Here is a 15,256-nt window from a genome sequence, read left to right as displayed (position 1 = left end):
ATAATTGATAATTAATTTTTAATAGTTAACTTCTATTAAAATTCATAAATAGTCCATTTATACTCCGACAGTCTATAGTTTTAATATTTACAATACATAAAACAACAACAACAATAATAATTTTTATGCACGAACAATAATTTGTGTAACGCAAAATATATTTTTAACCTTAATAATGATAAAAAAAAACTTACCATAATTAAAAAATTAATTAACTGAATAGCACAGTTTTTAAATTTGATGTTGCTCAATCTTACTCATATATATGTTCCTACAGAGAGATACAATAAAATACATTTCTTTTTATATTTTTTTAAGACGTGTATAATTATACAATAAAACATTATTTACATTGAGTTTTCCATGATCTATCAAATTGTATTAAATAATATTACAATTAAAATTCATAAAAAAACCAAATGATAACCAATTATTTTGAAATAACAAAATCAATTGTTGCCACTCATTATTCTTTTCACATTTAGGTGATTGGTGATGGTTCTATAGTCTATGTTTACATATTTTATTTCATTATGATCGAAGGTTCGTGGTGCGGCGAGACGTATATGCAATATAGGTGCGTCGCTGCGTAGAACGCTTTGATATTATGAGAACAATATTTATATTTAGTCTATACAAGTTGTTTTTAATTTGCGGTATATTTTGTAATTCACTGTAAGGCGGGTGACGTGATTTAATTTTTAAATATTTTGTATATTATTATTTAAGACATATTGTGTGAGTATTAATTATATTAAAACTGACGATTACTATTTTATTTTATTTATATTATCATTTAATAATTTATGTGTAACTCTAACTTAATGTAAAAACTATGCCACAGTAAAACAATAATAAAATAAATATATTATCAAAGAAATATATAATCGTAATCCCCGTGTTATAACTAATGAGTGAAATATTTTTTTTCCATCAAATCAATTTAACCAAATTTTATACGTGCACTTAAAAAGTTTCATAGGTTCACCATCATTAGTATATTAATATGCAAATATGCTATACATACTAAGTATACACAGTAAATTTGTCGTTTGATTTTTAATGTAAGTAAGACACGTCGCAGTGATACCAATATAAGATTTTCTCTGTGATCAGCGCGGTGACACTCAAAATATTTTTTTAGCAGAAGTATACGTATAACTGTGGTTTAAGGACTTATCTCTTCTAAAACTTTTATGTTAAATAATTATTTTATTTTCAGTCTAGTTTAATAGATTCAAATTTCAAATTTTATTATGAACGTGGTCCAAAAAAAAATAAGTTGTATTCAAGCCTAATTACACGAAACAAATTTAAACGATATACTTTTGTTTGATCATATGGTATGCTATATTGGTAAATTATATACAAACACAAATCAAATCATTTAGTTTTACCTCACATATAATCTATATAGCTAATAACCAACTGTCCATTGAAATATTCATAATAACAGTAATTAGGTATAATACATATTATATAATACATTAAATAAAATTGAAGTGTAGTAATTTAAATCAATGTAGAAGATTTATGACTAAAATTATTCATATTATAATATAATATTATTTATGAATATTACGGTCAATGAGGACTTCGTGTGTTCATGAGATCTTCACATCGACAGAAATCATTAATTTGTATTATAATGGAATCTAGTGACTAATATAATAACAAAAGTGCACAAGTTAATTAAATCATTAATTCAAGTAAAGTTGCATTGAATAAAAAATCGATAGGTTAAAAGTTAATAATTAACAAATAGTTAAATCATTATGTTTAACATTTTTAAGGAAAAAAAATATTAACTATTACTTACTTTTAAAAAACAATTAATACGTAGATCGCGTAAAGAGTATTTAATACAGCTATATTTTATATAATGATATTTTCAATCAAGAAACGTAACAAAAATAATATAGTATTATAAGTTATAACTATAGTTATCATTTTTAGAGTTAGATTATTTTTAAATCAACCGAAAAAACTATAAGTTATTTTGGCCGTCAATCAGACTAGTTAAATTAAAAAGTTCGATAAAAATGATTACATTTTTAAATAGTTATTAAACTGTAGATCACACATATCATTGCAATGTAGTAATATTATATAATACTGTCACATCATCTGACAGTTACGCCACTATTCGGCGCATACTAAGAAATAAAAACAAAAAATTGAACAACAGGTAGAAAAATAGGCGATAACGATTTATTATTTACACATGTGCGAAGTGAAATAAAAAATAATATAATATAACAAGGATTTCTTTCACAAGTCTTATTTAAATATTTCTGTACACAAAAAAAAAAAAAAAATAATAATAATAATAAATAAAAATATAAGGAAAAAAAATATAATAATAAACTTGAATCAATAATTTGACACACACACACACACACACACACACACACACACATACACACACACACGCTGCAACGGGAGAACGAAATAAGGACGTCTCATTTTTGTGAAGTAAAAATAAAGTATAGGTACTATTATTGTTATTATTATTATTATTATTATTATCGTCGTTGTAACGTGGGTATGTATTATTTTAAAAAAAATTGTATTTTTTGCATAATACACGAACGACTGGCCAGTGAAATGGAAAGTGGAGGGCTAATAATAATATAAAGTTCTCGAAAATAATAATAATAATAATAATAGTAATTTAATAATAGCGATAAAATAAAATAACGAAATAAAAACCACATGATACTGCAATGGAAGATTGATTGATGAATTACAAAATAATTATAATGTCGTACGCACAGTAATTATTATATTATATAATATATACGTCATATACGTTTGAAATAAAAAACGTACGTTTAAATAATTAATATATTATTTGAGAATCACACGTAGTAGTCCCATTATCGTACACATATTTAAATATAATAATAATTATTAAATATTATTGGATTTCCACACAAACACACACTATCATATTATTATAATATTATAATACATATACAACATACCGCGATGATGAATATAATATTTATATTTTATCGTTTATTATAGATCATTGTTTTAATACTGATGGCAAATCCTCTGATGCGCGAGTTTGAGGGGGGAGGGGTAGGGAGAATGAAATATGATTAAAACCTCGTCACAATCGAAACAAAATCTACAGTAGGTACGGAAAACGTCAGAATTTTAATGGTTATCAAAAATCGAATGTTTTTATTTTTTTGTTTAAAATTATTCTAGGTTTTTTTGCACCAAACATTTATCATATTGTCAACGGGATGGACACAGAAATTAGGATACCGGTAGGGAATCTGCGGAAGTCGGTGACGTTCAGGCGACTTCAGAAGGGGCGGTGACTTCAATGAGCGTGACTGGGAACGCGGTCGCGGCGTTCATCTCAGTGAATATGTCCAACAGGTTGTTGATGCCGATTAGGTATCCGTCCTCGTGGTTGCCCACCACCCACTCGGACGTGTGATTGATTCGGATGTCTGGCGGAAGTATTAACGTCTTGGCGAAATCGATCAGCCATATGTTGGCGTTCTTACTGTCGTGCACGAACAACAACGAGCTGCCAATTACCTGTGGACATAAATAAAGTTATATTAACGATGCACGACATGAATGGTATAAAAATAAGAGAAAAATCAAATTTTAAGATCGGTGGAGCGGGGAATTACAGTAGATACCTACATTGATTTTTTTTTGGAAATATCTTTGTATACATTTTTAAATAAGTAGTATAAAAAAGTACAAAATGATATGTAGCACAATAATTATTGGTAAAATGAATAATTCATATATATTTAAATGGAGTACCCACGGGGTAGTAGCCCACATCATACTTTAAGGCGTTATCCCATTGCGTCCTATTTTAACCTTTTATATCTTTCTAGTGTTTCGATTGCGTCCATGGGTGCAAAATTAAGATTAATATCCATAATTTTTATTGGGTCAGTTCATTTGAATTTTCAACTAATTGTAAGTACTTACAATATAATAAATTATGATACACTATGGTCAATATTTGACTTAATTCATTTATCCAATAGTACACGTAGTAATACAATTGTAAAGTACACGTCATTATGCTATTTTAAATGATGTTTTTATCTACTTTGCTATACCATGCAATTAAAAGAGGGAAAATAGTTTGATTTAGCGTTTTTTTGGACGCAATCAATAGTTATTGATAGTTGATACATTGTGGTTGAAAAAATATTTATATCGGCTTTTCGTCCATACATACATGACAGATTTTTAAAAAATATATTTGTGTTATAATATGTTATTTTTGTCTGAAAACTGTTCCTCTAGTAACTGTCTATGACAGATACATTTTTATATTCAAATTAATTCGAATATTTTTTTTTTTTTTGAGGAGAAGGGAGAATTGGACAATATTTTTCATAAACAATAAATATTAAGTAGGTAACGCGATTTCGCATGGCCCCTCAACTACATAAAATATGCAAATAATATGAAAACATGATATCTTGAGCTTGACAATACGAATTTTTTTATGTTTATTTTTTAAGGCGAATAGCGTTTTGTTGTTTTTTTTATTTACGTACCTATAACTGAACGGCTGTAGTTTGTAAACAGTATAGATAGAGTATTTTTTGCAAAGATTATGCAATGATATAATTTAACTGTTGTGTGTTTAACAACGTAGTGTGAATAAACGGAGGACAAGATAAGTAGATAAGATTTTTTTTTAATGAGTTTCACGGAATTTCCGAAAATGTATTATCGTATTGAACATCGTAGTAACTAGTGTTTGCGGTACTTTGAATTAATAAACTAGATTATAATTTATTTTTATGTATTATTTTTTTTAAAAAGTGGACAAAATGTTTGAACAAAAACGCATATTTTATTTAATGTAATTTGTAGTGTCGTTATTGTTTACGAGTTAGTTATTGGCTTAGGTATTATTGTCTTACTTTCACCGGCAATCATAATATAAATTATAAATATACACGTCACAAACATTTAAACTTAAAATTCACGCGCATACCAACTGTATACTATTATACCACGTGTACCTTTTTACTTTAATAATAAATGATGATGACATGTTTAGAAATATCTCATTAATTGTTCAGATGATTTTATTAGTACAGTGATGTGGAGGACTTCATCTCTCTCAATATTGCTATGACTAAGTTAGGGTTTGGGAGCCGAAAACAGTAAATATAATATATTTTTTGGGACACGTGAAGGGGTTGAGTGATCATGACCAAATTTAACCAAAATTACTTCCTTATGGTAATGAACAAAATGAGGGGGTGCGAAATCCAAAATTCGATAGTTCAAAAATAAGGACCACCCTAATAGTCAATGTAATATTTCTTGTTAACGACTGATTTCTTTTCATCCAATCAATGGTCGAACATACTCTTTATGCAAGATGATTTATATATTTAATATATATCTATATATAAAAAAAAAAAAAATGTTTTTTTCATAAATGAAAAAATTGGCTCGCATGCTACAACTACAAGATAATATGTACAAATAATTTAGTAGTTCCTAATTTAATATTAAAATGTCACATATTATAAGTATTATATAACTTTGTACTTCCTACTTAATTTTATACTAAAAATAAATAATTAATTAATGACTTTTCGGTATATCTGTAATGATAACAAACAAACTAAGTGAGACATCAGATTTTATAAAATGTACATAAATTAAATAAATAAATGTTTATTATAAATATCTGTTGTCTATTATGAACAATCTAAAATTTAACGAACAATTTTATTCATTTTTGAAAATCATTTTAAATGCAAACATAAAAATGTCTAAGATAATTTTTAAATACATGAAAACTAATACATTCACTGAAATATTATAAAAAATTGATGGTATGAATTTCACAGTTATACGTTTAAGTGATAATTTATACTTTTTAAACTTAAAGTCATCTAGGTAATTATTTTCCATCACTTAGAATGTTCATCATACAAACGTGGGAGATGTTGTATAAAACAACTTGTTTTACATGAAATTCGATGTTGAAGATCTTAAACCGGTCCCCGCACAAGTGATATACGCAATTAATAACAGTTCAAAAAAACAACATCAGTCTATAAGTCTGCTTTGAGCTGGAACCGAATTGATGTTAAAAACACGTTTCCGGTAAACACAAAAATAATCCCAACAATAGCACAACGATTGCTTACGTTTTCATTAATTTTACTATGAAAATTCCATGAGTGAAGTATATTATAAAATATAATATCTAAAATAGAAGTCTGCGTCTCTAAACAAGTAGTTTAGTACCTTCTATAATAGGGGCACTTTTGCGAAAATATTTTTTCATGTAGTGTTTTGAAATATTTGAGATAAATTTTAAATAATATATTTTTTATTATTATTTCTTAATTTTAAATATAAGTAAAACATTATTTTAGGGTTCTAATGACTGAATTTAAATTATTTTCAAAATAGTATTAAAAAGAATTATTAATAAAATTGTAGTCCTATATGTATATGAAAACTTGTTATAATAAATAATCAGGTATAGCAAACTAGTTATTCACTAACAATATATGTATAACTGTATTAGTTATAATATTATTAATGTACCTATTCAAATCATAGTAAAATAATAAATAACAATCACTAAACTGTATTGATGAAAATCTTATTATTCAAAATAAATTTTAACTATCATGTACTTATTTATTGTATCAATTGTATCATATAAATGTTCGTTAAATTTTAAAAACTTTGTTAAAAATGGTTATATGTCATATTAACTGTGATACATCATGTAAACAATTATAGTGTTTATCGTTCATTTTTACAGCAATTCCAAAAAGTTTAAGATAAAAGAAAAAAAAATATTTGAAGGACAGTGTTAATTGTAATCGAATTGCACTCAAACATTTATTGTTAGACACTGTTTAATATTCGAAAAAAAATATGTGAATACCAATGCTCAAAATATTTTACAACACATAGGCGTAACAAAGAATAGGTGTATTTAAGAATTTCGTGACAAACCTCATGTGTGGTGAAAAATTTGGACTCCATCAGCATGTCTCTGATTACTCTCAGTCGGGCGATGTACTTAGGCTGTAAAAACACAATCTATTAAAGTTAACATTCCATTACGTGTCAGGGTATACAGATATCATATTAATATAGGTACTACTCACGATGACATGCGGGAAACCAGCGACGAAATCTCGAAACGCTTCAATCACCTGGTCGCGATTCTTAGTCGTCTTGAAATCCTTGCTCGATTTACCGTCACTTTTCTTGATTCCCTCGATTCGAAAGCCCAACGTGGCTGTTGACGAAATTGTCTCTCTCCAAACCATGTATCTGAGGATAGAAACAGATTTGATGATAACGCATTTAAATCGATACCTTTATTATATTATTATTGTTGGCGACCCCATAATATAAACCATAGATTATCTGAGCCTATTAAGCACAGATACAGTTTTTACCTTAGAATTATCACCATAGATGATTTAAGCTTTGTTTATAAGGTCTATTTGGAATTTGGATGAGAATTTTTAATGATTCGCATGTAACTATGTAAGAAAACGATTTTTTTGCGAAGAAAATAATAATAAGTAAATTATTTTCTTTTATCTTTTTGGTAAAAATATTGTTGATAAGAGAATAGCATTATAATTTTAATTTATTTAAGAATCCGTATTGATGTATCGATTCTTTAACCTATTATCAATTAACTAATTTTATTATATGCTACTATATATTAGTTTTTTTTACTTTCATCAAGAAAATAATATATAAATATTAACTTTATTACGATAAGAAAAAAAGGATAATTCTTAATTAAATAGAGAAATAGATATCGTTACAGGGTAGATAATCCTTAAATTTTATAAAATACGACCCTTATATAGGTGGGTATATAGTATATACATTATGAAAATTGCAAAAATCAGAATTTGAATAAATCAACTAGTTAGGTTGGTAGGTATTAAAAAAAAAAAATGGGAATAAATATATGCGGGTAGTCACCGCATTGATTATTCATTTATTATGTACATACTACTTGACCTATCCATATATCGGTGGATATAGTGATCTTTGGTGTTTCAGTGTTTTAAATATAGGTACCTACGTAACAAATATTGTATATTATCATAATATTACAGGATACTGATGTATGAATATTTTATTGACATACGGTTAAAAGGCGTACTACACCTATATGGTTAGGTACCCACTACCCACGTATACGAGTTAGTGTTACAGACAGACAGGTGTTACTTAGACAGGCCATAAAAGTGGTAGAAGACTTTCGGAAACGGAATATTCGTATCCAGAACTTCAGATGATAATACCTATGCAATACAATCATCTGTATGGAAGTTTTCGAGAAACAAATTCTATATGTATAATCATAATACCTATTGTGTCTTGGCCCCACAATCTTCAAAATTCCTATTTCTTTTTTGCCCTTATAATTTCAGGATTTTTAATTACAAATTTCGCAGAAAAAAAATCGGTTTTCATTTACGGATACTAAAAAAAAATGTTTTCCAGCATTTTGGTTCTTATAAAGTGTAGAAATTCATCACATATGTACAAACCATGTACGATAAAATTAATTATGCAAAAAAATATAAAAAAAGTAAAATTTGTGTGATTCCAGGTGTTGCCAAAGGTTTCCCTGGCACCCGTAAAAATATTTGTACAAATTCTGAAATGAGTATTTGTACTACTCATGGCGTAATCGGTACAACAAAGGTATACAAAATATGTGGAATTTTGGACATTTTAGTGCCAAGAACATCTACTACACGATCATGATCTATATGATTTTAATCACATGAGCCAATTATTTACATACACGGTAACTCCCTAACAATTCTAATGTATATAATGTGATATAATGTGATTCAAGTAGTCAAATCAAATACAACATTTAAAATAATTCTCGAATTATTGTTGTTTATCGTAGAGCCACCGTAAAATACATTATTAAACACTCGTATAATGTGTATGTGTATGTATCATCATTATACATTATTATGTAAATCATACCATGCTGCACATAATATTATGCAGTGAATTATACTATCATTCCCATATTTTTTTTATACTTTATAACTGTAAAAGGAAAAATAAAATTAAAAAAATTAGTAGAAAAAGTTGACAAACAAAACATGTCAAATATCATTTTTAAGATTACTAATAAACAATACACGTATACAATTGTATATCACACCATAATAATATTAAATACGATGGAAGATGGCTACAACAACACGTACTCGTACAAATAAGGTGAGATTAAAGATCGATATAAATAATAGTAATACTACGTTATAATATGTGTTTATAAAAGGTATAAAACGTAATTTTATATTAATATACGTGTACAGTGCGATGTCTTTATATCACGTGATTAGTACGCGCTCATGCACTCGAACTGCATAATATACAGAGTGATTCACCAAATATATACACCCCTATTTTGTTTTTAATTAATATTAATATTATAATTTATTAAAATTCTGATTTTTGGAATTTTTAAGTGCACTAATGATTTTATTTTCGAATAACATCTTGGATTTACCATTTAAAAATAAATATACCATTTAAGAAGCCATACCAACTTTTTTTTTCAAATAAGAATCATATTTTTTTTTCCCGTAATTGTTTGAGTAGATGAATCCAAATCAATATTTAAATGAGTAGTTATTGTTGAGTTGTATAACTTTTTATACTGTATTAAGGATTATAATAATATTATTAAGGATTACTATTATTTAGGCTTGGAAGATATGGTCGCTATGATTATTTGAAAATTATAATAATAATATAAATCTATCAACATTTTATACTTTCTATAACATATTACCTAAGTTAACAAGATTAAATATTACATATTATGATAAATGAATAAATATATATGTATATAATAGTAACGTATATTTTATAGTTTTTTAAAAGCATTATTTAGAGGAGTATTATCCTTAGCCTATACGCTATTCGTTTTAAATACATCAACATTAAAATAAAAAACTATCTAATTCATAATTTACAATAAAAAAGGTTGATTCTCATTTGAAAAAACAAGATTATACATCACTATAGTATGGTCTAAACGGTCTTACAAAGTCACTCTGTATAAGCCGAGGCTATAGTATATTTAAACAATAGATGATGGAGGAAAATATATACGTCATATTATTATTATTATTATAATATTATATTATATTATTACGATTAAATAAAATAATTGAGTAACCATGTATTTTGTATACCAATTATATTTTTCATTTGAAACGTCTCCGCACCTGAGCCTAGTAGTATGTTATCTTTGTCGTTCTTGATCGCACACATACATATAAATACACTATTATAATTTATAACGTCATTTCGAAAACAAATTTACATAAATCTTGATTAAGCGAAACGGTTATATTATTATTGGTACTCATCTATTTTCTTTGTTTATATAGAATAAAATATATCATTCTACGATGCTTGCCGTTTATTGTTTTTGTTTCGTAGAATATCACGTACCTAACGAGAAATGATGTGAAATCGCAATGAAGTGTTGAATTTTAATATTTAAAATTTTGGTTTTTGAAAATTTTTCTTTAAATAATTTATTTGTAATTATGCGCATTTTTTTTTTTAGCATGATACGAAAAGAAGAAAGCTCATAAATCATGTAAGAGACGACGTATGATGTATGATGTAAAAATGATTTGCAATCATTATTAATAAAGTTAATAACGTAGCGATAAATTAGGTGTATATATATTAAACATAATAGAAATAGTATTTTAAGTGGTAACTGGAATCTATGAAAAAAATACACTTGAAAACACATGCATTAACATAAAACTAAAAATAAAAAGACGGTTAAATCTTATGTAAAACATTTAAAAGAACCAAAATTTTAATTTGAAATTATTTTCATAAATTAATTTGCTATTTTAATAGTTTTTGACGATTTTTAAAGAGGAGCTGACATCGGTCACGTAGCTCGTCCGATAAAGGGGTTATATCAGCTGTAATCTGGTAACCTCGTGCGTAAAGATTTTGCGTACTACGATTGATTTTTTAAGTTGATAAAAACCGTCTTGACTGAATTATATCGAACGAGATTGAACATAAACAAACAAAGTCGATGTATATAATATAATAAATATATTACGAGCAAGTTACTCTAAACGATCCTGTATTTATCACATTATTAATACCTATCCGGTGTGATTACCATACTAAATAACGACGTCATATTAACACTTACCTAATATTACATATAAATCGAATATTTTTATTCACCGATCGATAATGGTATAATACATACGTATACGGTATACGTACGGTTATTTCTTATACCACGTGATATTACACAATACGAGTTAGAAATTGGGAATATCGTTAGCGACGACACGGTTGCCGAATGCAGTCAAACTACAGCTAAAAGAGTATTTGAATGAAACCTTAAAAATATTTTTGTAAAAATTTAGTTTAATTACTATTATTACCAATCGTACTTCAAATAACTCGTATCAAATGTATTAAAATCAACTAGGGGAATCAAATCAATGTGACCATAGGTAAATATAAATTCATCATCAATATTTGTTGTAGATACTTTTGCGTTGGTATAACTTTGCGATCTACTGTAGACTATATTTCATAATTATAAATGACGCATATTTTTTTGATAATGCAAAAACGCCTAGGTTATATTAAAACATATACTCGTATTATGTGCTTAATTTTATTACGTCAATAATTCAATAATATATATATATATAAATATATAATATTATGAGTGTGTATAATTTGTGTACTACAATAATATAGACTATAGCAGTATGGAACGCGCTTAATTATTATACTATTATACTAGCGCGAGTGAGTAATCGAAACGAATATTATTATATTCGTAAATTATTATTATACATCACATCATTATAATTGTGTACGACGAGTTTTTCTCGATCAAAGAAAGGCGTTAGAAATCATTCTTCTCGACGACGGTGCAACCGGCCTCGTATATTATATTATTATTATATTAAATGCAAACTAGTTCGGCTACTATAAATTACGATATAATTATGATCGCATAATATTATATGCCTCGCAAATCTCTAGAGTTTTCGTGTGCGTGTATATGTTTGAGAGAGGTATATATTTTGCGCGCCAACACGCGAAAGATATATATTACAATAAATCTAGTTTTCCATAACGAAATACAGCGATATAGTTCAGTTTTAGCTATAAAGGTGTAGGTAGATAATAATTGTTATTATTACCTATTTATGAAGAGTAAAAACGATTTTTGAAAAAATGTAGGTATAATACTTTTCTTACCTCGGTTTTGTCACACCCTTTAATCTATGTTCTTCTTCCGACGGTGCGTTCGGGTCAATCTGAATCATTTTTTCATACATGTCCTAAACATGACGATACACAAATGGATATAAATTTAAAAAAAAACAATAATGTAATAATATAATATACAAAATATATTATATTAATAACGAGCCCAAGTAAAAATTATTTTAAACCAGATTTTTTGATTTTATCAAAAAGCACTCATTATTAAAAAAAAATATTTTTGAAGTTTTAAATTTCTTAATTTTCAAAACAAAATAGTATAACAAAGTAATACGGTTTGTAAAATTCGAATTTTGGACGAATATTTTATGAAATAGTTATAATAATAGTAAGACTACTTGTTGGAATTATGATTCGTGTATAAAAACATAATATGAATAATATTTTGCATTAGAATATGAAATTAAAAATTTACATTGTTATAAAAAAAGTAAGATATAAAAAAAAATGTTTAAAGTAAAAAGTAATTAAATTAAATTTTCAAATGACTACAAATTCCGTTAATAGTTTTTTGAATAATGAATTATTTTTGATAATACGAGTAGATCACTATCTAGTATATAATAATGATATTGCGCAAAGTTGCTTGTAATTACTTTTCTCAATTTAGGTTTTTCTTTGGCTTTTGCCAGTTCCTCTTCCAGATACGTCCTGACACCGATCTTGCAATCCATAACACACGGAGAAGTGAAATCGCCCAGCAAGTCTTCCAGCTGAAGATATACTGTAGTTTGGGAGTGACGGAAAAATACATCATTTATATCATTACCATCATTATAATCATCTTATCGTTATATTATTATGAATTATGATACACCATAGATCGTAAATTGTGAGTATAATTATTGTGGTATTTATATTATTATAGATTAATAATTATTTCATATAATTCAATCGCCCCCTAAAAGTATATATATATAGATTATTGTTATGCAGTTTATACAAAGATTTACAACAGACCATTACAATCGGCCATCAATCATTATGGGCTGTCTAATGACGTAAGTACATGAAGTTTGCATTCAAAATTTATTTGATCTATTCCAAATCGGTGTCATTTTTTTTTTGGCAATAAATTGGAACAAAAAATGTACAATACATTAATTTTTATGGCACCACAAACAAACGCGGGGTGCCAGCACTTTGTCTAATGAATACAAAATAGGATATACACGGAACACCCACACTAATGATGTGTATTCCGATACACCAGGAACTTTTGATTTTCTCGTCTTAGTTGTCACCGTTGTGCTTATAATACATGCAAATAAGTATTCTTTGACCACGCAAATACGCGTCATATCTAATTACACATTTGCATTATTATTAATATTATATATCATTGTCGGGGTCTTCTGTTACAAACTGGGTGGTACAATTAATAAATACATTTTATTTATTTATTTATTTTTTTTTTTTGGCTCATTTATAAACTTCTCGTGTTACTATAGCTTATAAGTTAAATAGTTAATATTTAAATCATTTGAACACTCGGTTGCATTACAAATAAGTAATATTTTAGTTCTGTTTTAAGGCAATCGATGCGATTGGTGCTATAGGTAGGTACCTATTATTTAGTTACAGATAATATGGTGACAATACTAATACTTTATTATATTATAATATAGAACACACAGAATGATATACTAAGGATACTCGCTTTTTTTTTTAATAATGCAGTTATTCACGATCTGATTATTTGGAATTTTTAAACATACATAATAAGAACAATTTTTAAATTATCAAGAGTGTCCTGTAGAGATATAAACTTCTGTTTTTTAAATTTCATCTCTTCCTTTCTATTGTAAATTATTTATCAGATTGATGAGATTGCGTGCATGCATATTAGGCTTCGTGGTTGACTTAGATTTACAAATAAGAACTTCATTGAAGTGTATAACATGACTATCTTTAAGGTTTGAGTAAAATAAATACGATCATAATTCGATTAATATGTTTCACAATATTATTATAATAGGTAATTAAATAAACACAAATGCGGGTATGTGATGACGCTCAGACGCTACCACGCCATATAATATTTATGTTTTCTCGTGCATTGTACGAAAACAAATTGTGAAATCGAACGTCAAGGCCGCACAGAGTATAATATCGAAGTTAGTATTTAAAATACTAAAAATACTATTTAACGTAAAAAAGTCACAATAATAACAAAAAAGAGTAAAACTATATTGAGAACGGGACGGGCTTTTATGTGTGACATTACTATATTATTATGTATCCAGTTGCAAGTAGGTACTGGTATCTATTTAAAAACTCCTTATCGCATATACTGTAGTATGTCTATAAAAAATTAAAATTTTCTGAGAAAACTATAATTTGAGATTTTTCATAGTAACAACCAAAATTTCAAATGAAATCGTATAGAAGATCGTCGTGTCTATAAAATGTATTATGCTATTAGATATTTTTCTCTGTTGCATGGAAAAAAAACTATAAATGATAAATATTGAACGTTGACAATAGGCTTTCTATTGTTCAAAACTCGAAGTAATTATCACTAATTTTATTTATAAAGATAGGTTCTAATATAGTAAGTTATAATACCAACAAAAAAAATTGAATGAGTAAAATTGAAAAATATATATATATATTATTAAAAAAAAAAAAATGTATCAACAAAGTTATTATGGTAACATAATTATATTATTTATCGACTTATAAAGGGATCCTAGGTGTTAAAACATAAAATTGACAACACGAAATCTATCAGAAAAAAACTCAAAAATATACTAATGTTAAAAGATGTGTAATGACATAAAATAATAACCGTACACTGTACACGCATACAGAATACGAGTAAGATTGTAATTTATTTCAAGTAAATCAAATTGATAACGAAATAGTATTAAAAAAGTAATAAAAGTATTAAAAAGTATTAAAA

General features: G+C 26.7%; 1 protein-coding gene across 2 annotated transcripts in view; it reads right to left on the bottom strand.

Annotated features, from left to right (window-relative positions):
• Positions 1-2,189: 2,189 nt before the first annotated feature.
• Positions 2,190-15,256, bottom strand: part of LOC114122393 (inositol-trisphosphate 3-kinase A) — a 206,944-nt gene continuing 193,877 nt past the window's right edge. For both annotated transcript variants that reach the window (XM_050203144.1, XM_050203149.1), the window contains exons 5-9: positions 12,948-13,075; positions 12,325-12,407; positions 7,155-7,323; positions 7,000-7,071; positions 2,190-3,561 (exon numbers count right to left, since the gene is read on the bottom strand). In XM_050203144.1, the coding sequence (XP_050059101.1) occupies positions 3,310-3,561; positions 7,000-7,071; positions 7,155-7,323; positions 12,325-12,407; positions 12,948-13,075 (704 nt within the window). In that variant the 3' untranslated portion in view covers positions 2,190-3,309. The remainder of the gene's footprint in view (positions 3,562-6,999; positions 7,072-7,154; positions 7,324-12,324; positions 12,408-12,947; positions 13,076-15,256) is intronic.

Source organism: Aphis gossypii, chromosome 1 (assembly GCF_020184175.1).
Source record: "Aphis gossypii isolate Hap1 chromosome 1, ASM2018417v2, whole genome shotgun sequence".
NCBI classification, from domain to species: Eukaryota; Metazoa; Arthropoda; class Insecta; order Hemiptera; family Aphididae; genus Aphis; species Aphis gossypii.
The sequence above is the reverse complement of the archived record's forward strand: the minus strand, read 5'-3'. Positions and strand labels throughout refer to the sequence as shown.